This window comes from Coloeus monedula (genome assembly GCF_965178545.1).
Source record: "Coloeus monedula genome assembly, chromosome: 9".
Classification (NCBI taxonomy): Eukaryota; Metazoa; Chordata; class Aves; order Passeriformes; family Corvidae; genus Coloeus; species Coloeus monedula.
Genome location: NC_138789.1, coordinates 21,492,889 through 21,518,759, shown reverse-complemented (window position 1 = coordinate 21,518,759; position 25,871 = coordinate 21,492,889). Strand labels below are relative to the sequence as shown.

Here is a 25,871-nt window from a genome sequence, read left to right as displayed (position 1 = left end):
ATACCAACTTCCTCAGGACCCTGGGAAGCTCAGCCAACACTGCTGGAGTGTTTGGGAACCCTGCAAGTGCTACAGAAGTACTAAACAGCATCAAAGACACAAGTTGCCTTTTGAACTCAGGCTATTTGAGGTGCCTTTTGCAGGCTGCAGCCTATCACAGTGGCATAGTACTCACCTCAGCAGTAAAATACATGGCATGCTTTCAAAATATTTGCTATTTTATTCTCCAAATTCAGAAAGAAGAAGTTATTAGAGAAATGTTCCTCTAAGACTTTATTACAGTTCACTTATTAGATGCCATGAGACTGCAGTACAATTATCCCCTAAACCATCTTAACAGTAAATTTCAGCAAAGAGGTCAAGTTGCCCCTAAATACTTCCTATAAAGCCAAGACCCCCCCTAAGTATTATGGTCACTAAAGGCTGTCTTTCCACACATATCTTGGTGCCATTTCCACTGTTGCACACTTAGCTGAAGCCAAGTCATTGCCGTTTATGTCCCACTCATGCCAGCCAGCCCACACCATGGTCAACAGCCACACACTCCACCCTGCCAATCTAAAACCTGGCAGAAGTCCTGCTGTAAGTCCTGCCACAGGAGGGCTACAAGGCCAGGTAGCTCTTCCTCCAGGACGTACACTTCTCCTACAAAAGCATGTCCCTGGTGGGTGGAAGCCACGTGGTTGGGAACACCCCAGCCTGCCTCCATACAGCAACAGGAGCAGAATGTGACACCTCACTGCAAGCAACAGCAGAGCAGAGCTGGGCTCAGGAGGCCTCTCATACCACAGCAGTAAGTTTATCATGCACTAGGATTTTAAACCAAGTGTTTAATGTTCAAACTCTGTTTGCTCTAATGTTTCAGTGGACTTTAATCTTGCATTAGATCAGAGTGCAAAGAAATGCCTTGAGATCTGTGCTGGAGTAACAACTGTGAAAAGCCAGGCCTGCATAAATACCTTGGTAGAAATTCAGTTTCATTACAAAAATTTAATCTACAGATCAAAACATTTCCTTCCTCAAACTAGCTCAATTGCTTCTTAACTGCTTAAGACTGGTCAGTAAGACAAATTGATCTGAAAAACCCAGGAGCAGTCATAAAAAGAACTGAGAGAGGGCTGTGTGCATGAAGCAGGATGGCTCTGGGAAGTGCTAAAGCTAACAGTGTGTATTTATGGCAGCTGCAATGCTTTAATGTTTCATTTTACACTTCAACACAGCATAGTCATGTCTCACCAGGGAACGGCTGTTTTCCCTGACCAAGGCTCTTGCAAAAGACAGATTCAATCCCTCCACAGTCCCAGCCATGGAAAGCCAGTATTGGTTTTCCTGCAGATCCTTCTCCTCTCTGCTTCAGTGACTGTGGCGCAACAGTGGAACTCCAGACATAATCTCAGGTACTCAAATCAATGAGATGCAGAAGGGTCTGAGGGTATCAGAACTTCACCTTGGTCCTTTACCTGAAGTGCCTCTTGCATGATGCCTCGCAGTTTTGTTCGACTTAGGAAGCAGAGAACATCCCACCTCCATGCTAGACTCCCCTAGACAAGTGCATGTGTATGATATGTTCCAAGTACATTCAGATAAAGATCCTTGACTGTCACCAAACAACAGAGGGAGGCTGTAAATTCCTCTGCGTTGTGCCTGGGATAGGCACTGCTCAAGGAGAACGGAAGTCTCTGCTTTCTCCTTTGATCTCAATCCAATAGCTTGAAGTGATTGCCATTTCTTCTTCCTGCTCTTCTGGAGCAAGCTGGTGGGATGTGCACTCAGTCTGCACACTCGTTGGAGAAGTGCTGCCTGCAGAGACCATGCCATCCTCCTGTGAGTGTGCAGCCCCTCTTGTGGGCAGCACATACCTTTCCTGTGCCATGACTGTTTGCACAGCAGGAGGAGAAGGTGGCAGGAGTCTCTTCTCCACAAAGCCTGACCTCCATGTAGCCAGCTGTCACCAGCCGGCCCTGAAAAGTTGTTTGGGCAGGCTGGACCTGTAGGGATGGAGGCGTTCAAGCCCACTGCTCCTCCTAACATGCAGCAGCTGCCCAGGGACTGGAGACCAAGGAAATGAGGTGGGCCCCTGCCTGCCTCTGTCAAGCCTAATGCTTGTGTCCCATGGCCCTGCTAAACCCTGCTCCCTTGAGCTGGCGAGGACTTGTAGTAGTGGTGGAGTGCAGCTCCTGCACTGGGCTCATTTCAAAAGCCCTCTCTCGGTGCTTGGATGTGCTTTATGCAAGACCCAGGGCACAGAGAGAAATCTTCTGCCATTGCCCACCATGGGACCCAGCTGAGCCGTGACGGGCATGGCCTGGGCAAGAGGTGCTGTGGGTACCCAATCCAGCTCTGCAGCTGTACACACCCTGGGAGCTCCTCCACAGGGCAGAGTCACATTTGCTTGTCCATCGGGCTGTCAGCAGGAGGTGAGAGCTGAGACTGGAAGGCAAACAGAATCCTGCCGGAGGTAATCAGTCACAGGCACAGCCACAGAGGGGGGGGAGAGGCCTCAGCTCCATCACAGGACCTTCTTAACAACTGATTACTCTGCCCAGGCAGGAGGCTGTAATATAAAACGTGATCTCTCCCGCACCAGGGCCCCCATGTCTCTTTCCGCTCAAACGGTTTTGAAAGCTCAGAATCCATATTATCTGCATAGCTAACATCTCCATTCCCTCGCCCTTCTCCTTTCATCTTCGTTTACTCTCTCTCCATTTCTCACCTTCAATAAGGAAAAACCATGAGTCAGCTTTAGTATCAATGTCTTCACACTGTCTGCAGGAAGCAGATTACGTGTTACATACCTACCCAAACCAGCAGACAGCCTGGCTAGGCAGGAGGAGGGGCTCTGCCTACCTGTCCAGAGATTTTCTTCTCTGACCCCAAGATTTTCAATCAGTTTAATTCTCTCCCTGTGCACTGGTATAAATGTTTATGAGTGTTTGTGAGTACTGAACTGTGTCCATCTTCATCCTATGACCTTCAGGGGCAAGTTTTCCAGTGCATCTTTTTGTTTTCTTTCATGGAAAATAACTCTTCCAGGACTACTTGTTAAAGTCTCATCTGGCTGTTTGCAAGGACATGCACTGCTGCACTGAAAGATGGCAGCTCTTACAGGGTTCTTCAGCATCTGGTGCAGATGTGTTTCATCACAAGCACAGGTCATGCCTGGCTTCCCACTCTTTCAGGAAATAGAGATCTCTTCTGCCAAGTCAATGAAACCTCTTCCTTGCAGGGTTGTCATCAGTTTATCCCAAGAGTGACATGACTCTTTCAGACTAGTCGTTTCTTTGCGACTATCATTTTCACTTCCACCCAAAAATTACAGTGGATGAGTTCGGCACCATACACAGCAGGAAAAAATATCACAGAAATCAAGAACCTTCCCACAGAAATTCACCAAATATGGAAGACTGGTAAGTGGCCTGACAGGCCAGGAAACTTCCTGGAACCTGCCTCCTTCATGCACACATTCAAACTAATGCAAAATCCAGCACTCCTTCAAAAGTTTCTGGCTCTAGCACCCTCATTCTGCACATTAGCATGGGATTTCTCTCTCTGAAATGTATGAGTAAGGAGTGAAAGCAGAACTGGCTGGGCAAGCATAAAATATTTGAAAACACCAAGAAGAAAAACACTGCCAACTTCGCCTACCTACACTTGGGACCAACCCATTAACTCCAAACTCCAGCTGAACAACACAGAAGATGATATTCTTCTGGCATAAGTAAAGGGCAGTAAGCAGCTTGTCTAACTATTAAAACAAAGCAACATCTGAAACATAAGCAGAGACGTGCCCCAGACAATACAATACAAAAGTATTTTCTCTCTTCAAAGTTCTCCCCTTGCGCATTATTACTGAGTTTTATCCTTCGGAATATGAATGGGGAGTAAAGCTGCCACTATGCACTGCACTCCCCACTGACAAATGCATAAATGATTCACAGCTGCATTCAGGAGAAAGATCAATTAATCGTTGCAGCTCTCCAGTATTTATACTGGGCATCATTCAAGCAAGCCAGCTCTGAATCGATTCCTCGTTGCTTCCAACAGCAGCAGATCCTGTTCTTCATTTATACGATTATCTTTGTTGAGAGCAGTATGGGTCATCCAGGATGAAGGACCCCTGTTCCAAAGAAGAGTTGTATTTCATTGTACATGGGGCACCAAAAACTTCCCTGGACCTTGGAAAAGAGGCAACTACGCATTCCTGGGCTGCGCAGAGTGCACAGCCATGCCTGGAGCAGTGTGTGGGAAGAGGACTGCAGCTCACAGCCAGAGAGGTATCCAGGAGATTGCCTAAGTATGAACAGATTGTTGTATGGGGAATGCAGAGGACAAAGTCATTTACAGGGGATGTGGGCCTCCACCTCATTTTTTTTCTTCCTCCTCAGCCTTTCCCAGACTAAGTTGGCTTCACCTACAGTTTTCTTTCAAGAAGCAATGCAACACCAAGTCCCTGCCCTGCAAAAGCACGAGCAGGAGGGAGTGGAGCCTTTGCTGAGCCAGGAGTGCCATCCTGCCTGGCATGCTGTGCCCACTCAGGGGTGCACAGCCACTCCCATACCCCACAAGCAGGCAGCACCCAGGTGGATGCTATCAAGACAGACACTTTGCCCTGAACATAATCAGCATCACAAAAGAAACAGATTCAAGGCTTATTTCAAACTTTCTGACCGTTTATAAAAAGACTGGCAAAGCACAGTTTGCTCCAGCTGGAGTCTGCGCAGGATGTGGCAGGCAGAGGTGCATATCAGAGAAGGGGTAAGAGAGGAACATCATCCAATACATTATCTTTTCTACAGCAATCCTTTCCTGATTAAACTTTTTACCCATGTTTAAGCCACAGTTTAGGGATGAACTGTTTGCCTTGCTCAGGCAGGCTGAGTCCCATGCTCTGGAGCTGCAAGAGGTGGCCAAGAAATACTTGGACCCAGCCAGCCCGCCCCTCTGCAGAGAGGGAAGGTGCCATGCCCACCAGCTGGTGGCCCCCACACTGTACCTGTGCTTCTGACAGCATGACGTCCTTGATCACTGGCTGCCCTCGGGGCTCGTTGTTTTCCAGCTTCACATAGGTAACCAGATACCCGCGGATCTGCCCATGCTGCTTGTTGGAGATGGGCAGCTTCCAGCTCACCCGGATGGCAGTCGAATTCACAGACTCCACCTCCACCTTTCGTGGTGGGGCACTGGGCACTGCAACACACACGGGACAGCAGTTAGCAGGTACCACACAATCACTGTCACTACCTCTCAGCCTTTGCTATCTTCCCCCCACCTCACTGCCAGGATGGCCCGACTGGTACAAGTTTCCTGTACCTGCCCAGCACACCCACACTGCAATCTCTCAGCACGACCACATCCCTGAACCCTTCCCTTTTGCTATTCTCAGCAGGAAAGAGCTAATTGCAATATGCAGGAGCACCCCTAATAAAAGTAATTGTGCCGAATCAGACCCACCTATCCCTCTCATCTCCAGCAACAGGGGAGCAAGGAAGAATACAAGAATATAGCAAAATATAAAGAATACAGTGACTCCCTGCCACTCAGGGTGCCCTGGGGCACAGGCAAGGGTTTTGAAGCCTTCTTTGCATCTTGCCTGACACAGCACCTCCTCTCAGACCCAACTAAATGCAGTCCAACAGCCCCATGCAGCACGACTGGGTGCTGAGCCTGTTTTTGCAGGGAGCCCGGGTACCTGCCACCAGCCAGAGCGCACACGTGCTCTTCCCGTGACAGTGAGAGGTTAATGAGGGGGAAAAGCACCATCCTAAAACAATAACCCAGAGCTCACAGACAGCAGTCACTGAACTCAGCCAGATAAAGGGGCCTGTGGGGATTGTGACAGCTCTGGGGACTGTATTTCATGCACGGCTAGCTGAATGCTTTTTGATAATAAAATGAAAAATTACACTGCCCAGAAAATATCAATTTTCTTGCAAGGTGAGGCCCGTTTAAAAATGTATTTATACCCTATTTACCATTTGGAAAAATTACCTCCTTATTACATTTTGCTCTTGCATTGACTGTGACAAAAATGTCAATTTTAAAAAATTAGCTTCTCAGTTGCTCCTGGAAAGCTCCTTCGGCTGAAGCAGCTGGGAGCAGAGGTGTGCACTCTCTGGAGGATACTGATGCTACCCAAGTGCCAGGTACCAAGTGAAGAACCTGGGCTTCCTCTTATCACCTCATCTGCAGGACCCTTTTCACCTTTCACTGGCCTGGGAAAATCCAGGGGTTTGGAACCTCATATGCCCCAATTCTCAACACAGCAAGAAATCAGTATTAGGTAATTAGGGATGGATACCTGACAAGCAGACGTAATGAGTATTGCTATTTCAACCAACTAAATGGGAAGAAACGGCTACCCAGTAGGTAAGCACAGTTTTTAAGCTGCACAGCAATTCATTATTCTTCCCCCGATGTCCTTCATAATTGTAGATAATTTAATAAAATAGAGAAAGGAGGAACAGAGCATTTTAGCACCATGAGGCCAACTCAAGGTATGGGAATGGAGGAGGCTGTGCTTGAACAGTTACCCCTTCTGCCTGGAGCAGCCTATGCTGTAATCCACAATTCACTTAGTGCAGTGACCTTGCACAAGCCATGGGGCTCTCCTGCCCTGGCAAGGCACCTGCCCACACACACAGCTGGGAGTCCAAGCGGAAAACATGATCCTCCCTGAGAACCAGACAGAAGCTGTGTGTCAAGCTCTGCTGGCACAAGAAGGTGGGAGGCCTTGGCAGGACATGGTATGGGGATGTTGCAGGGACACAAAAAGATGTGAATGTGAGCAGATCACAGTGTTTCGAGGAACTCTGTCCTACTCCACTATGGGAAGTATGTGCTGCATCTGAGATCCAAACAGGCAAAGTTCTATTTGTTTTCAGACCACAGTTTAGCATTTCTCATTCCTTCATCATGGGTATCCTACTGAGCATCAGCATGTCAGAGGAATATAAAATCACTCCTGACAGCTAAGCTGGAATGTCCAACCATGGTGCCCAAAAACTAACTGAGAGAGCTTGTTGCGACATTTCTGGGCTAACAGCTTCCCCTGGGCTACAACTCTGCCGAATGAGAACTGAAGCAAACAATACAGGCAGCAGGACACACACAGATGTGCTTGCCAGCCCACGAACGCAGTCAGCAAGCATTCCCAGACGCCACTTCCAGAGCCATGGAGATGTGGGGGACAGTGGCAGCCCATTTAGGGAAACTGTAACATGTCTGGTTTCAATTTCCTGCACTGATTGGGCAACGCAGAGATCATGCTTTCTTTGCCTGGACGCCCCATCTCTTTCTTCTCCCATCAAATCTGCAGCTTTCTTGGGTCAGCATGAAGCCATGGAAGCTCCTACTGTCATCCTGAGCTCTGGCTGTTTCAAAGGAAATGGCTTAAATCATGATGACATAACTGACAGCCCTGCTAATACAATGCAATTTCTCTTTAAAGCTGTCATATCCAGTAAAGTGCTCTGTACGTGTGGTATTCTGACTCTTGAGTGGAAGAGCAGCTTTATATAAGCTGTGGCTGGCCTGGAAGCTGGAGCAGGAAGCAGCTTTCCTGCAGTATCTCCAACTTTCAAATGGATTGCTTTCCCCCTCTTTAGTTTGCTGGATTTCAAGTCAACAAGTAAACTTTAAGTCCTGATCTCAGGGGAGAAGCCTTTGGCTGGGAGAGCTCATTTTACCTTCAATAAAAAGGAATCCACCACCACCCACTATAAAACCACAACGGAAAGCAGAGCAATGCCTCCTCACATGCACAGGAAGCACTGCTGATACAAACAGGACCCTAAGGGACCATGATGGGACACCTGATACAGCCTGAAGGCAGAGCAAGGGCCAGCAAAACAATTCCCCAACCCCACTCCAGGGCACCTGTTGAGACCCACTCCCTGGAGCATTGCTCCTGACAGCCTCTGGCCCTGCTTGAAAGGCACTCCCAGATCAATGTCCCTGCTCCCTTTCCCCTCCCTTTCCAGCAACTCAGCTAGGAGAGTCCTGGTTAACCCATGGCAGTAGCTGAAGGAGCTGTTCAGTAGCACCTACCATCCTCGTCAGTGCGCACGTGCACGGGGATGCTCTGTGGTCCTGGCCCCACATCGGTGTGAGCCCTTACCCACACCTTGTACTCGGTCCATTTCTCCAGGTCCTTGATCTCCCAGCTGGAATGCTCCCGTCCAATGCCATCCACCACATGCTTGGTGATGTCATCTCCTTCCACTGCCTGGTAGGCAATGGAGTACTGGGTGATGACCCCATTGCGGCTCTGGGCGGGCGGTGGCACCCAACTTACCCGGACGGTGGTGGAGCTGGTGCTTACACACTCGACTTCTTGGGGTGGGGCGGAGGGGGCTGGGGATAAATAAATGAAGTGGGGAGATGAAGGGAAATGAATGGAAGGACAAACCAAAATGCACAGGGAACTTTTACCCAGCCAACAGAACACTGAACACACACATGGACAACTGCCTGCCATCCTCACAGATCATCAAAAATGGCACTGGGAGGGCAATTTGTATTTGAAGGCCAGATGAAAAACATGGAGATGGAAGTGCTGTTCTGCATCAGAGAAAACCTTTTCCCAAAGCAGTTCTGGACGCTCACTTTACCAAACGCAACAAATGGCAGTAAGGGAAGGGGGGGAGTGTGGAGGGTGCGAGAGAGACTGGTAGGGAGAAGAAAGATGCTTTCAGTGAAGATCTGAAGCAGATGGAAACCAGAAGAGGTAGGAAGCTGCAGAAGGCAAGAGCGGCAGAAGGGAAGCTCACACACCAGACTGCAGGAAGGCTTGTGAAAACTGACTCCTAGACAAGCGGAGGAAACGAAAGCAGATAAGGAAAGCAGGTGACTGAGGTTGGAGGTAGTTTGTTCTGGTGGGGTTTAAAACCATGACCATCAGCTGTAAGCTGCATCCTAACCAGGTGGGAGCCAGGCACCATGTGGTAACAGCAGATAATGTGGTTGTGTTGCTTTGCACATGTCCCTGAAATCTGGGACTGAAACCACATTGGTTACCTGCCTCAGTAGCTTCCTGGCCTATGGATTTGTACAGTGCAAGGTAAGCAGGTCTTGCCCTCTCCCAGGCAAAAATGCACCTGCAGTTTGCATTAACTTCTAAGCCCTGGCAATGCTAACTGTCCACAGGGGGAGGAGTGGGATCCAGGCAACTGCTGCTTCTCATTGGGATCAGGGTAAGTCTCTCCACACAGCACACTGGGGAAGAGCAGCAAAACGAATCTGGGGGGAGGGGGGGGGGAAGAGGGATCAGGAAAGGAGAGATGACCTGGACAAAGCAAAGCAGGACATCCAGGACATCTGCCTGGTTCTTTCCCTTCTCCAAGAGGGCTCTGGCAGCATGGGAGCCCTCTCATGGCAGCATCAGCCCCCTGTCATTTGGCCTCACTGCCCCGGGATGCTGCAGACAGCATGCTTGCACAGAAGGCAAGAGTGGAAGTCTGGAGAAGGAAAAGAGCCCACATAGTCAGGGAAGGAACAAGGGACACAGGTCCATCCCTGGGTGCTCATCTAGAAGGAAACAGCCCTAAGCAGAGGGGGCAGAGCATCATCACCAAAAAAAAAGCACACAGTTTCCCTAAGACTAGAAAGCTGTTTGGCCAAGCAATAATGGAGTACACCAAGTATCTTGCTTTGCCATGGCAGGTGAAAGGCAGCTTCCATTCTTCACTGCACACAGAAACCTAGAAATGCCTGAAAAAAGACTGCTGCCCTTCCCCATGCTCCAGTCCTTGCAGCCACCAGTGCAGCAGAGCCAGCCTTCCAGGGGCACAGGGACAACCCTGCCTGCTCACTGCCTGTGCAAAGGTGAACACAACCTACATCAGTCCACATGGCAGCAAGGACCTCAGGTAATTCAAGCTCAGAAATGGTGCCTTAGCTTTGCTGGGCACAGGTTGGCATTGGCAGAAGACCTGGGAAAGCAGACAGCAGCAGGACCTCCCAATGCCCTGGTGACCTCTGCTTGCTGGGAACAAGGCCCAGTTGCCTGCAGAAACAGTTGCAGACTGCATGTAACTTTGAATGCCTACTTCTGTGCTCAGAGAGCAGGGAACATTTCGGATGCCTGGAGAGATGAAAGATGAAGGAGAGTTAAGTACTGATGGAGCTGGAAGAGACAATGCTTGCACTATCAGGCTGCTGATTGGGAGCTACATTGGAGGAAAGGGAAGTCAAAGCAATGTGTGGAAGCAAACAGCTGCCTATGTGAGGGAGGCAGCACAGGATCAGCCCTGCCATCTGGTATAGTGAAAAGGGAGCAGGGGTAAAAAGTGAATCCTCACACTCTTTTGGTTAATCAGCAGAGAAGTGACAGGGAAGAGAGTAGGAAGATACAGCACCAAAGCAACACCTACAGTGGAGGGCATAATGTAGACAAAGTGTCTGGTGGCATCCTTCAGACAAGACAGGTGAGACACAAGGAGCTTGGCAAGCCTTTCCTCTGCCACTGTCTGCAGACAGGCCCTTCACAGAAGAGACCTGCTTTGACAGAAGCTCCACAGCTTCCCTTGGGATGCAGCAGTGAGTTTGTTCTCCAAAGGCAGCTTTGGATGATAGTGTGGGCAAGTCAAAAGTTGGCTGTTGACTGGGTAAGAGTCACACATACGATGTGTAAGGCAAAAACTCAGATTAACACTTAAAGAAAGCAAAATAAAACTTGGTAACATGAGCAGGATCAACTTAAAATGCACAAGGAGTCGAAGTGTCCCTCCTGGGGCCAGCAAGGAGCAAACTGGGTGGCCAGCATGCACCCACACATGCAGATGTACCCCCACACACACTATGCAAACCTCTGCTGCCTCCAGGCTACTCACAACAGCCTCCCCCGATGGCCCACGGCAACTCTGTGCACCCATCCAACCCACCTGCTCCTTAGCCTAGGGAAAAGGGAGACTCAGGACCCACCTCAGTATTTCAAGAGAGAGCAGCATTTTAATGCTGAGGCCTAATGGGCACAGAGCTGCTGCTTCTCTCACATCATTCTGCTTGCCCGAGGCACTGCAGACTCCTGGAAAACTCCCCCGTGCTCTTCAGACCCTCAAAGCAGCACTGCTTGTACTTTTTGCAGGGTGCCCCAGAAGTAAGCGAGCAGCTTAGCAGGAGAGACAGCCTAGAAAGCAGCTGCCTGGTCAGGAGATGAGGTCTCAACTGTGCTGCTGAAGGGTGCAAAGGGGCATTGCCTCCCTCTGGCCTTCCCAGACAAGCATCCCTACTATTCCTAAGCAGGGGTGCCATAAGAAGAGCAAGACCAAATCCTTCTCCAGCCCACTAGTGAGTCATTAGTGATGATGGCCCTCCTACCTTCCCCATGACTGGTTTGTCAGGGACAGGAATAGACACTGAAGTGAGGCTTTTTGGAAAGCAGGAGTCTGACTGCTCCTGCAGTTTGTGTCCCACCTGAACATGTCAAGCTCCATAATCTAACAGCCTTTCTCAGGGTAACCAGATGAAAAAGTGCCGGAAGGAGACCAGTTTGAAGCTGGGAGCTGTTGTGTTTCTAGATTAGTGAGTTGTGAGGCCAAAGGGGACCAATCCAACCATCTAATACAAAGTGTTGCTACGTAAAGACCAGAGTATTTCTGGAAGTTGTTCATCGTGCACACAACTTCTGCCAAGGTAAAGCACAGCTTTCTGAAAGACCTACTTGATTTTGAGCCCCCCAGTACCCAAGGCTCCACCCTGCATTGGGACTGTTCAGACAGTGGTTTGTCACCCTCACTGAATAGCTCAGCAGTAACTGCCAATGGCTTCTGTCATAGAATAGAATGCCATCAGAAATCTTTTCAAGTAGGGGCCTGTAAACCAAGACCCAGGTCACGTCTTGGATCAATCCACGGACCCTTAGGTCCTTCAGTGTGAGGAGGGCTTCACTGGTCAAACCAAGAAACTCCTGTGGCTAAAAGCCAAATCTCTTCCAGCCTATGCACGTTTCTCTTACTGAACAGATGTCAGAACCAGTCAGCTACTGCACCACTTGCCAGTGAAGTGACAACCTTAAAACCAGACTGGTGTGAGATTCTCTGTGAGCAGACAACAGGTAGAGTAGGTCATGATAAGATGTCTGCCTTGATGGGTCCACGAAGCAAATGTTTCTTGTACTTGGACTGTGTGAGACTCTGAAGGACTCATTTATGCATGGAACTGTCTCTGATTAAGTGTGTTCAAGGATAAGAGCATCCATTGATGGAATTAATTTACATGGCTGAAGAGTTACTTCAACCTTTGCCTATCAATACAAAAGCTATCTGAAACAGGTATACAAATCCCCACATTCAGAATCTGTTCAGTGTTCAAATGTTTATTAACTGCATGATCTGAACCTTTCTCCATTTTCATACCTGTCTATTGTGCAGCTCTAAGACACCATTAGCTCACTTAACAAGGTGGAGGAGTGCCTGGGACTGGTATGTTAATGAAGCTCAGTTTTCCTCAAAGAGAAGGTCATTCTAAAAGTGAGCAGAGCTGCTCTTCCCTGCCAGAGCTCCCTTTCTAATGGCCATCTCACAGTCCTGGTTGCTGTGCATGCTGCTGCCCTCCCTGCAGGGAAGGCTGGCTGCCTGTGCCAACTGCTCACTCCACATAGCGCGTAAATCCCAGACAGACGGCGCTAACAGAAATGTCTTTTTTCCCCCCCTTTTAATGCTCTTTGCATAATGGCAAGCCCAAAAATCATTAGTGAAAACGAGCTTATCGCAGGGCCCTTTGATAGCCCTAATCTGCTTATGCGCAGCACTTTGAGCTGCCAATCAGAGCAGTGCAAACTCCCGCTCTGTGATCACACAGGGCAGAGCCAGGATGAAAGTGATATTGCCTGGGTCACCTCATTATTGAGCCTGTTAACTCAACTGCAGCTTGTTCTGGTTTCCCCCAGCACTACAGTCCCAGAAGCAGCAGCCTCACTTGCTCATGCAACCCTGGCAAACAGCCACTTTTCCAAAATGACTCCTGCAGCTGCCTAACAGCCACAGACACACCTAGCCTCACAGGATGCCTCACCTTGCAATCAACTGTATGGACCAGGGATGGACTCCTGTGTGAGCAAGGCAGCTGGGATGGGGAGGGAAGGGATGAAAATCCAATGGTTTGGAGACAGTCACATTTAGAGCCAAATATCCATATGCTGCCTGTCCAGACAGCTTGTCTGCATGGGAGTAAATTCATAGAGATGCACAAACCCACTCAAATCAATCTCTCCAAAGCAATTTCCCAGCCTGTTTTACTCCTCCATCAGTTTTTATGAATCTAACCTTAGGGAAAGACAGTATGATCAAAGGGACAGGAAGAAACAACTTACCCCTTGGGTGCACCCACTCCGCCAAAGAGCCCTTATCCAAACCCCAGCTGACTTTCCCCATTACTCCCTTTAGCAAACTGCAAGCCAGCATCCCTGCAAACCCACAAGGGCAGAGGCATCGAGCTTCTCCGTGCCCAGGCGATGGAAACTGGACTGTTTGTGCTTTGCCTTCAGCAGTGTTCAACGTCAGACACTTACTGGATTGGGCAGTTCTGGCTTCGACTGTGGGGGTGTAAACTCCTACCCCCAGCTCTGAGCGGGCACCCAGACGGAACTTATACAATGTGTCCGGTTTGAGACCTTCCACGGCATATGAGGAGGTTGGGTCAAACTCCACCTTTTGCTGCCAGAACAAAGGAAACACACATTATTTGATGTAGTTGGAGGACACAGAAAAGCTGGTGTGCAGCCATTCTGGCCTCACAAGAAGTCACAGCTACGCTGCCAAACCTGCCTGCAGTCCTGCAGGACTCCAAGGCATCAAGCTTCCTGGGTGACACACCAGGACTCTGCAGGGAAACAGACCTCTGCCACAGCCAGGCTACATTGCCTGGTGTGCAGACTGCACGCGCTGGCCTGACAGCTTTGTGGGAATGCTGGGTCCAGCCACACAAGTTCAGACAAAGAGCACAGGACACATGAGTTTGTTTTCTCCCAGCAGACAATGTATTGCCTGTGAAACAGAGTAAAGCCCTGTAGCAGTCGAGATCTCTAATGCACCAAAATATTGCTTGGTAAAGGGCTTGTTTTGCTGACACTTTACCTGAAGGGCACTTATTTTTGGCAGCTCTTATGCCACTATGAGGAGAGGGAGAGGACCATGGGACACTGTGATGCTGTCATGGCACAATTCTTGGTATGCTGTCTTGAAGCCAGCACTACCGTTGATGTATTTTGAACTGGACCTCCTTTAAGGACATGCACTAAATGTGAAAGGGCTCTCTCTAGGCCACCTTCAATCTGCTTTGTACGTGTAACCAGTCCTGGGGCCAGAGACAGATATTGGAGGCCATTTCAGACCTGCCCAGAAGTGCTACTGTTTAGAGGCACCAGCAGTAAGCATGCCTCAGGGAGGCTGTCATGGCATTCTGAGCCTTTCCAGTCCTAAACCAGTCACTAGGTACTTTGCTGGCATCAACAAGCACTGCTGAGGTCACTTGAACAGAAACCAGATTGCCATGTTCGTATTTCACACCACTGCAGCAGAAGAAACACAAAGAAACAGCCCTGTTACCACCCTGGCTCAAGCCCACACCCTTCCCGAGCTGATGAATTGCCATGTCCAGCTCCAAGAGCTGCCAGGCAGGATCCTCACCTGAGTGCCATCCTCCCCTTCCCAGTACAGCAGCTCATATTTAGTAATGCGTTCCTGAGAGGTGGGCAGCCAGGTCAACAGGATGCGGGTATCAGACTCTGCTTCTGCCTGGAAGTCAGCTGGCTGGGCAGGAACTGGGGAACAAACACAGGGTTAGTGCCAGACGAAGGGAGAAGGATCGCACAGCTTTGCAAAGTCAGCATTTCACCTTGTGAGGATCCTCCTTAATTTCTGCCAGAACCTCCCTTCTCCCCTGTACTGTACTCTTAGAACATCCCAGGCCACAAACACCTCTATCATTCAGGGAGGTGACTATGAGGATTGTGCTCACTTCCAGACCCTGACTGCATCCCAGATACTTCCTTCCAAACATGTACTCAGACTCCAGAAGGGTCCAGCAGTTACACAGGTGCAGACATCCACGTCCAGGACTTTGTGTCGCATTTTTAGCCACTGTATCTCAGACAAAACTGTGGGCTGTTACTTGTACAGAGATGGATACCAACTGCCCAGGACAATCTGACAGCTTAAATCCAATGTCTGTGGGGTGGGGATGCCCACCACCCGCTCTGACATGCAATCATTTGAGCACCAAGCGCAGTTGTGATGCCTGGTGCAGGTCAGACACTCGGCTGAGCCGCACACTGCTGGGATGGCCACGGAGCCACGCTGCCTCACTCCATACGTACCCCCTTGCTGTGTTTTGACCTGGATGATGTCCGAGGGGGGCCCGTCGCCCACCGAAGTGAAGGCCAGGACGCGGATGCTGTAGGTGGTGCCCGTGATGAGGCTGCCCACGGTGGTGAAGTGGCTGTCGTCAGTGTTGTGTTTCTGCCACATGCTCAGAGGCAGGTGGGGGTCGGTGGTGTAGTACACGCGGTACCCTCGGATCTGTCCGTTGGGCTCCTCCGGCTGCTCCCACCGGACCAGCATGGTGCTGGCGCTCAGCATCCGTGCCTGGACTTTGAGGGGAGGACTTGAAGGAGCTTGTTCTCCTGTCCGGGCCTCGACCAGTTCACTGGGGGGACCCCTGCCAATGTTATTGACTGCGATGACCTGGAACTCATACTCTGAGAAGGGGCTGAGCCCACCTATGCTATAGCGGGTTGTTGCCACACCATCCACCTCCTGGAACTGGCCCTCCAAGGATTTGGGCTTGTACTGGATGACGTAATATGAAATGGGGTCAGAGTTGCCCGAATCCCAGGTGAGGGTCACGCTGGTAGCTGTCGTTTCAGTCACTAATGGCTCTGTTGGAGGTTTTGGCAGTGCTGCAATTGGAAGGCAAAGAAGTGTGATTTAAATAATTCAGTCATCTCAAACCTTGCAATGTGCACAGGGATAAAAACGGAGCTGCCACCTCCCATTAACATTCTTCTTTAAAAGGCAGAAATCATTTCATACTCTATAACATGCATTTTTATATTACCATATATTGCTTGAAGTGGTTCTTAATGGAAGGATAAACAGAGCAATCATGTTATTAGATGTGCTTGACGCACTTACCAGCAGCAGGCTAAATAAAAGTAATTCAACGGGGATGCAGGAATGTTTCTGTCATGGGGGTTCACCTGGCAGTGGGAAGGTGCTGGCTGGGCTGGGCTGGGCTGGGCTGGCTCCAGAAGCCAGGTGCACAGCTGATTTACAAAGGGATACAGGAAGGCAATCAGCACACCTAAGTAATGTGGAGTTATGCTCTTGCTTCCAGAAAGGCAGTAGCTTAGGCCATAGGGAGTTCATGGACAATGCTGTTAGAAGGGTTGATGGGGCAATGCTTTGTAAGTATTACAGTACATGCAGGAGAAATACAGCCAGAGAAATTACCAACTTTCATATCCATTATTTCACTGGGTGGTGTGTCAAACTGCAACCAGACAATAAACTGTTACACAAGAACTCAGTGACAATGACACCTCTGAAGTGTTAATGAGAATGCGACTACCGCAAGCAAACATATCCAGATTTGCCATTTTACCACAAGAACAAAGAAAAAGAATGAGTGTTCATGAGAGAGATTTGCAGAGTACACAAATACTTTAGGACAATGACTGAATTACAGTCTATAGTAAGTTTAAACATCCTACAAACCACTCTAAAGTCATTAGTGACTTGTAATGCAGCCGTGCTTGACAAGGAACTAGGGAAAATGCTCAACCCAAATTAAGATCCTTAAGTATTGCATTCTTTGGCAAAGCCATCAGGTTTCTAGTTTCCACGTGGTTCAGCTGAGAGAGGCAAGCTCCTTAGCACAGGGCGTGCCTGCTCTGAGTGCCAGAGAGTATGCCTTCTCCAGTGCTACTGCAACCTGAATACTGAGAAGATCATCAGGGATCTGGCATGGGATCAACTGGCATGGGAGGGGAGGGCATACAACCCACAGCCAGACACCCCACCACTACCCATGGAGGACGCAGGGAGGGGCAAACCCAACCTGCACAATATTATGGCCTGAAGAAACGTATTTCCTACAGCATCCTAGAAACTGGCAGCCTCCCTCAGGCTTTCAAGGACAAATGAAACTCCCTTTCTTTTCAAGAGCCACAAGTTTGACTCGACAGCTTTTGGGTGTGCAGCCTCCATGTGAGCAAGGGGCAGGTCTGGTACTTCCAGCGTCCTTAAGCGCAATCAGTTCTGTGTCATCTTGCTTCACCTGTCTGCGCTGCAAATGGTCTGCTTGCCAGCAAGTACAGGAGAGGCAGCACTGGGTGAAGGAGTTTGGGATGGAAGCAGTAAGATATCCAGAGTAAAGGTGTAGAAAAAGCAGATGGGGACACAAGGAGGAAGGTGAAGGGCTAAAGGAGCTGAGCAGATTGCTCCCTGTCCTGAGGCATCATGTGAGCCAGGGAGGGCATGAGACAAAGTCATCCCAGCTACAAAGAGGTAAATGCTGGGAACCATCAGTGCAGTCGTGCAGTTCCCACCTCTTCCCTCCAAGTCCAAACCACCATCTCATCATGGCTCTTTTTTCCATACACCCTTGTGTATCTACTACAGCGAGGCAACCACTGTGCTCTGTATGAAAAGAGAGCCTGGAAAAGGTACTGACCAGCAGGTGTTCTGAGTAAAGGGAGCTGGGTGTGGCTAAGGTTAAAAGCATCCTCTGACTAGCCAAGAGAATTTGCTGTTATCTCCAGGTCAGAGAGGGCTAACACTCAATTCTGTGATTTGTTCAAGCAGCAACTCTGTGCTGAAGGTGTCCTTAGTGCAGGAAGGGGCCTGCAAGAACAGACAGACTCAAAAGATGACATATCTATGGTAATCTGAGTTACAAATCAACTGCAAGCAGAGAAGGAAAGGGATACTGCGGATCTGACAGGCCCCAGATGGGAAAGGCAGGACACCTTCAGCCTCCTATTAGTGGGTGGGCTATTAGTTAGCAATCAAAAAGAACGTCCTCTTTGGGGCAAAGCTACCTGTGAAATGTCAGCAGAAAGCCTGGCTGAAGGACAGCAACACAAGCAAAAGAAAGGGAAAGAGGCAGAGCAGTAAGGGAAGACATTTACTGATGATTATGTAACAATTTTCAAATGAACACATACAGCTCCTCCCTGCAGGGAGGGCGTATGCTCATTTTGTTGAGGCCCACGGACACTTCAAATTGCCGGGATTAACTTTCTTGTCCTACCCTTACTGCAAGAAGACATCTCTGAGCAAACAGCACTCTGACTGCAGACATCCAGAGACCCTGTCCCAAGACAGCCCATTCAACACAGACTCAGTGAGGTTCCTTCGGCCTGATGCAAGCTTGTTTACTATGCCACTTGCAGGGAGAGAGAAAATGACCTTCGAAGCAAATATCATTATACTGTGAGCATGAAAAGACAAAGTCGTGGGTTTGGGAACCTCCCCTGCAAGGTGGAAAAGTCACAGAAGAGTGCGGTTAGTTGGCAGCAGCCAAAAAACGTTGGCAAAGGGCTACATTGTTGAAACCCAAGTAGGAGCACTGCAAGCAATAATTCCTTACCTTTGACAGTGATCTGGGCTGTGGCTTCAATCATGCCAAGGGAAGAGATGGCCACGCAGGTGTAGTTGGCAGACTGCATGATGTTATTCAGTTCCAGAACATTCCTACCGACGGGCATCTCATCTTCTTTGGTCAGTTCCTCCACACCAGCCATCCACTTCACATAGGGCATTGGAGCACCTACTGCCACGCATGTGAGGTTCACGCTCCCCCCAGGCATCACCTCATGGTTGCTCGGAGGGATAGAGAATCGAGGAGCAACACGCCGCACTGAAACAAGGAAGAGACAGCTAGCAGGGTCACAGAACCAGCAGGGAGTACTCAGTTGCACTGTGGGGTACATGAGGGGTGGTCAACATTTTTGCCTATCTATCCCTCAGGACAGATAAAATGAAGTGCAGAAGCTGTTCACTACTTTGCCAAATTGCGCACACTTTGCTCTCCTTCCTTAGCCACTGGCATTTTATTAGCAGAACTCATTAAGAGATGGCTCAATCCATTCCCTCCAAACATAGCCTTTTGAAATCATATCACTAACATGAAACATTCCTCCATTTATATTACATCCCTCTAATTAGAGAGCATGCACAAATGCCAGTCACACACTTTGCGCAGGGCCCACTGAAGCTCTGCATAACAGAATCACCCGCTCAATTTATTAGCTCTGGAGCAAAGCAGCCCATTCCCTAAACCTCACAGGGTTCGGGCAGGGGCAGCAGAAGGGTTTCTTTTTGAATTAGAGCACGTGTGCTGCTAAATAAAATATAATTCCTTTCTAAATGTAACTCAGGTTCTACCTTGGCTCAGAAAAAATAGTCACCAGAGCTGCATGACATTGTCAGGGCCTGAAGAGATCACCTTGCTGGGCAGGAGAGAACTAATCCTGACAGATGTGAGATCATATCCATTTTGACAGAAGAGAGCTGGGCTGGCAGAACCTTTCCCACCTTCGTGGCAGCCCTTCCGGAGATGTATTCCTCCTTATTGCATTGCACAGCTTCTCTTCGTATCAATCCCTTGCTGGGTATTTCATTCAAGACTTATTTGTAAGCAACTCTCAGCTACAATAAAGCTCTAAAGCTGCCTGCCATATGCATTCCTGTCAGGAAAATGACACTGAGAAATGAGGTCCCTTCTTCAGGGTTAGTGTTATGGGCCTATTTAAGCAAGGGTAGAGAAACAACTGTGCTCGGTAAATCTTTGTCTCCTCTGGGCAAACTCATTTTAGTCTGTAGTTAAAAAGGGAAACTGCTTGAACGTGTCTTGCCCAGTAGCTCTGCTCTCCTCCACTGGAAAGGCAGCCCCCGAGCAGCGGCCGGGGTCACGACTGACCGGCTCCGAGGAGCCTCTCCCTGCCAATTATGCTCCTCCATCAGTGCGCTGGGCTGGCGGGGCAGTGACTGCCACAGCGCTGGGGGCAGGTGGGAATGGGGCAGGAGCCTGAGCAGGGCCAGCTCACAAAAGGCCACAGGCACAGCCAGCCCCACGGGCGATGGGGCCTGGGGTCTCACGGCTCTGCTGGCCTGGCTCCTGCCACCGCGGCATCTCCACAGACAGTAAAGCTGCTGACAAGCCTCGTGAGCAGCAGAGGTGTCAGCTCCACTTGCCAAGCTGGCTCTCCCCAAATCAAATTTCACTAGTGCTCTCTTTGATGATTCATCCCGAAACCATCAGGATTGCAGAAATAGACTGAACACAGAAGCCCCCACGCTTGTATGTACAACAGAGCTAAGACTCTGTGGTAAATTAGACAATACTGTCAACATCGTGTGTGTACTGCACATCGTCTCAGTGACAAAACAGGGCTCATTAGCTCCTTACCAGACAGGGTTAAGGATAACCTAAGGATAACTTCCTTTGCCTGGTTTTTTTTTAAAGTATATAAATCCAAAGTCTTGCTAGATGCTTCTTTTAATCAAGTATTAAATCTCAAATCAATACCTACATGAGCAATCACCAATGAAGTGTTACCTGACCAATGGGGCAGTGCTCCCCATATGAGACGGAACTAAAAGTGTACTCAAATGCTATGCAGTTGTGAGAATACACACTTAACCTGATGGACATGGCAATGGTTCAACATGATGGCATGTATTTCCAACCAAAGCATCCCAGCACCATTCATTAAGAGTCAGCTTTATTTTCCAATGAACGTGGCGTCGAATTATTCCAAGTAGAAGCTGTTCAAATTCTGTCCCCATCAAAGGACCAAACCCACCCACCCAAGCTGTATTAAAACAGAAAAAAAAAAAGCAAACTTTGAGGACAAAGCCATAGGCGTGCACAGAGCACTCACACACATGCACAAGGCAAACAGGCTGGCAGGCACCAGAGGCCACTACAGAGTCAGACAGACAGCAGTGGAAGGGCAGGACAGGGAGAAGGAAGGTGCACAAGTATTCACATACAGGGACCTAGGAACACAAGACACTGGAGGACACAAGGCCATGCAGAAAGGTGAAAGCCCAGCATGCAGAGATTTTCACTTCCAGCCCTGTGAGACCAGGCACAGCACAGCCTGCTGCAGACTCCCCTGCACCCCACAGTGTCCCCATGTCAAGCGCCTGCTTTCAGGGTGCTCCCGGGGCTGTGCGAGTCCCACTGGGGCCGTGTCACCCTTGATGTGTCCATCAGAGGCAGGGCCTGTGGGGGCTGTGCCTCTCTCCTGAGGAGGGGACAGGCACTTCACTGGGGTTGGGGGCCCTGCAGCAGCGTTCTGCAGGGTGACAGGAAGTCATTCTCCCCTGTGTCACACACAAGGGAGCAGCAGAGGTGGTTGGTACGTTCCTGTGCCTAGAGAAGGGATGAATGGCAAGGAAAACTCTCCTGTGGATCAAACAGTACGAGATCCCCTCACCAGCCTTGACATGGGCTGTCCCTCCTGCACACAGCAGCCTGCGGATACCAGCAAGTTGTGTGGAGCCTCAGCCCTCCAGCCTGGCAACAGATGAGTGGTTAAACAGGCTTCTGTGGTGCATTTCTGCAACCCAGAATGGCTGAGCTGTCTTCCCCTCATTTGCACACCAGCAGAGCTGCTGAGATTGGCTCGCTGCTCTGCACCAGAGAACAGCAGTGCCCAAGGCACCCAGCTGCTAAAAATGGATGCCCTGTGTTGGGGTCAGCTCTCTACATGGGAGGTGGGAGGAGGTCAGGGCAGTGCCTTCGGTAGGAGATCTGGCCCAGAAGATGCTCTGTCAGGAGTACGTGCAAAGGAAGGGACGGGCTCCATGAGCCTCCCATCCTCTTGGGGGATAATTGGCAGCTTCTTGTCCCAGTCAGTACGGAGGGAGAAGGGGAGATGCTGTCAGTTAGCATTAGCAAGAGCTGGCACAGCTCTCACAGCAGCTTGCAGAGCACCATCAACACATTCCTCAGGCTCAAGCCAGTGATTTAAGTTGCTTGCTTTCCTAGCGTAAGAGTCTGGTAATAATTTAAATCAGTGTAACTCCTCAAAAAGCAGCATTCTTAGAATTTTTGTCCAATTTACAAGTCAAATCACATGTGTTAGCACAGTCCATGATGCTACCTTAAGTGCTCCAGAAAATAATGTTGTTCTTCATTTTTTGCAGCAATGAAATTTCCCTTTTAATTACAATTTTCTTGACAAGAATTTGCAATAATTTTTTTAATCCTCTTTTTGGATAAGGATCAGAAGAAGGCGGTTTGGAGGTTTTGCAAGAACAGCACAGGGAAAATTGCTGTGAATATTAAAATTATTTCAATGGACAATACTATAATTCAGGGGTTTAGTTAAACCAGCAGACTGTCAAAAATGAGATTCATTATAATTCATCCCGAGAACAAGGCATCATAAGGGCTCTGTGCTGCTCCACTATTCTGCATACCTCCCTGTTGAGAGCATTCCTTAGTAAGTGAAGTGAAGTGAAGTGAAACTCAGAGCAGTGAGCAGTGAGTGCAGTGCAACCTGAGCCCATGCCCCGGATCTCACAGGACAGGGAGGAAAGGCAGTGTGGAGTCTGGTTCCCCACTCACAAGGGGGATTGCTGGGAGGAAGGAGGGGAGCAAGCAACACTATAGTGAGCCACAAAGGTTGAGAAATGTTAATAATTCAGCATGCTTTAACATGCACATTCCTTGCCTTGAGAGCAAAGAGCTTCAATAGATTGCCTGGCTCCTTTCAGCACAGGGGTGTCTGTTTCCCAACGTCTCAGGTTCCCTCCGAGGGTGAAGTTACCCCTTTGGAGAACCAGGGACACCCTCCCCCCTGCTGCTGTCTGCAAGAGATGTAGGCTCTAAGCTCAGGGCTCTCAGGCTGATGCTGTTAGTCCCTCTCGTGCTGAGACACTGCTGGTATCCAGTGAGGCTCTGCTAGAAACACGACAGTGCCAGGAGGACTGCCCAGGCTTCCAAAATCGTGCAGTGCTGCTAGGGAAGGGGAAACTAAATTTCCAAATTTTCCTGCTGGCTGCCTTGGCCGCTGCCTTGGCCACAGTACAGCTGAGCAGATGACAATGCTAACACCCCTCCCTCTGGTTTGCAGAGATCCAGGCACGTCTACTTGCCTGCTCCTGGATTCTGGGTTTCCTTTGAACCATGCCTACCTGGCATCTAATTCTGGACCTCATCTTTCCCCTTCCATGGCAAGCTCACTGGGTGCTGCTCCATAGTGATGGAGAGCTGTGCTTGTGCTCTGCACACTTCTCTGCTCCTCAATTCCAGCTGCTCAGGTCCTGCACCACTGTCCTAACATCCTCTCCCCTTTGCTTATCCTTTGCACGAGGGAACAGCAGCCTGAACTCTCTTTTGCTCTGGAGGAGAACTAGGACTGCCTGGTCTGCTGCTCCTCCCCAGTCCCAGCACAGACAAGGACAGTTTGGGGTCTCTGCTCTAACCTCCCAGCTGGGATGAGCAGCAGTGTGTGATGCAGGGGCACATCTTTTGAGAGTGTGAGACTGTCCAATTTCAGTACTTGAGCCAGGCAAGCTGAAGGATCCCTGGTGCACAGGATGTGTTCTCGCCCTTGCCAGACTGGTAATGTGCCAAAACTCCCACCTTCCTCAGGAACCACCTCCTCCAAGTTGGAAAGGAGTGAATTTAGGAGCTATCCTCAAACATGATCATTGGTCTACATGGTTTACTCATCTGTAGACACCTTTCATGTCTCCCCAGTGCTATCATTTTACTGAAGGACTACAAATGGAAAGGCAGTTGCTGATGTCTCACAACCTATTGACAGAACCAACAGCAGGAGAGGAAAAATTGGAACCAGAAAAAAATGCATTTATAGTCTAATCCTGTGCTCAAACAATGCTGTACTATTTATGCTCCCAATGTATCCTTGAGTGCTGACATTTTATAGACAATTTCCAAAACAGGGCCTTGCCATTTTTGGATTATATTTCAGCTATAACTTTTAGGTCTAATTATTTGTGCTGACAACCACATATAAAAGAGGATATATCATTACAGTGGTGCAGCACTGGAGACACATCAGCATTCAGCATACTGACATACTAATAGCAAAGTAAGGGAGAGCAAGATTGTGGAGCTCTGCAATTTGCATTCGATCTCAGAAATTTCTCTGATGAAAATAACATTAAGGAGGAGAATATGAGAAAAGATCCACTGTATCAAGATAAAATAACTTGTTAATAAATAACCTTGTAGCAGCCACAGAGCAATAATTAAATGCATGGGTTAGCACTACACAGTTTTAAGTAAAGCTGGAAAAACGTAAGATGTAATTATCAGTGCCAAACAAATTATAAGCATGGCAAATCCCAATGGAATATTTAGAAACTAATTTCTGGCTTCACATTAAATATTTGTGTATGTAGGTATTTTTGGTGGAGCGGGAAGGAAGGGTCGACACAAAGAATGAGAAATTCTCCACTCCTGCTGGCTTATATCCATTCTCAGCTGCCTCCATTCAGCTAAACCATGTGGCTAAAACATTTAAGTGCCCTGTCAAAGGTTTAGTCTCTAGTGGTGTCTCAGCCATCACAGCAGTGCTCCAAATTCACTGAAATCTGGGAAGCTTTGGGCCTTGGCTTTAATTTCTTCTCTTTTTTCCCTTGTTCTCATTTTTCATCATTGTCTTGGGCTGAGGTAATTTTATCCTCTAAAAAATCTATTTTTAGAAGGTAAACAACAAAGGTCCTGTGCCTCAGTACAATCTAAATGAGAGCATGTTCCAGGGAGAGAAACGGGATTGAACTCAGTGTACTGGAACAACTGCTATGACAATTTGTTAAAACTTGTTCCAGTGATGATCGTAAGACAATTCATCCAGCTGCCTGACAGTTTGTGTGAGACAAGCAGGGTCTCCTCCCAGTGCCACCTGGGGGGCACTGTGAGCAGCCCCTCACCTCCAGTGAGTGTGGAATGACAGACCCCCACAGAACCTGTGCAGTGAAGGGAGTCATCTCTGGAAACTAAATCCGGACTCCTGCCAGAAACTCCAGCTTTCCTCAGCAGGAAATCATGAGTGCCTCGAGCTAGGTCTGGAGCTAGATTTAATTTAAAGGCTGGAGTTGCCTTTCACTAATGTCCTTTATTCACCTCTGGCTCTCTGAGAGCAGCAGGACAGAACAAAGCAAAGCACAAATCAGGTTTTGCTGAGTAGCTACGAGCTCCTGTGCATGTCACCAGGGGCCTCCCCGAGCCATCTTTGGTATGGCTGGGGCCACTGCCAGAGCTCCCTGCTCTCCTGCCAGCTAGAGGAAAACCCAGGTCCAGAGAAGAAAGGAGAGGCAGACCTGCTCGTGCAAAGGGCCCTTGTCTGAGCATGGACAGAGCATGGAAAATGGGCCACCCCAGCACAGGGACTGCTGAGGAGCAGGGAAGTTGCCTCAGTGCAAGGGATCTGCATCTCAGCCAGCCCCTGCTGCCTTGTGGCAAGGGAGGGCAGCATGCTTGGTTCTCTTCCAGCTGAGATCAAAAGTAAGCTTTTTGCCTCTAGAGAAAGTTTAAAAACTTTTAAAGCTACAGGAAGAATTGAGGAACCCACTCTCCCTAGCAGCTTGTGAGGGGACTAATCATTCTGATCTCTGCTTCCAAAGACTGCTCTCGATCTCCAGCCAGAAAGCAGCAGCAGTTTAGAGGTCTTATACTTGCACCTAGCACAGATAAAGGGTTAGAGAAGGACCCCCCACACAGCAGCATGCACTTCTTCCTACTCTGCCTTTGACAAAACTGCCCTGGCTGGTATTTGCATGCAAAGTATATTCTGTACACTTTATATCTCAAGCAACAAAGGCATGCAAGCAAAGTATCAATGCCATCACGAGTCACAGCAAACAGTAAGCAGATTTCATCAGGCA

General features: G+C 49.0%; 1 protein-coding gene across 1 annotated transcript in view; it reads right to left on the bottom strand.

Moving 5' to 3' along the window:
- The window catches only part of PTPRF (protein tyrosine phosphatase receptor type F), a gene marked incomplete at its 5' end in the record, with an annotated part of 246,182 nt that overhangs the window by 53,776 nt on the left and 166,535 nt on the right, over window positions 1–25,871 (bottom strand). Inside the window, 6 exons of the mRNA XM_082287496.1 lie at window positions 4,994–5,187; window positions 8,047–8,352; window positions 13,508–13,652; window positions 14,625–14,758; window positions 15,314–15,895; window positions 18,589–18,858. Of these exons, the coding sequence (XP_082143622.1) occupies window positions 4,994–5,187; window positions 8,047–8,352; window positions 13,508–13,652; window positions 14,625–14,758; window positions 15,314–15,895; window positions 18,589–18,858 (1,631 nt within the window). The remainder of the gene's footprint in view (window positions 1–4,993; window positions 5,188–8,046; window positions 8,353–13,507; window positions 13,653–14,624; window positions 14,759–15,313; window positions 15,896–18,588; window positions 18,859–25,871) is intronic.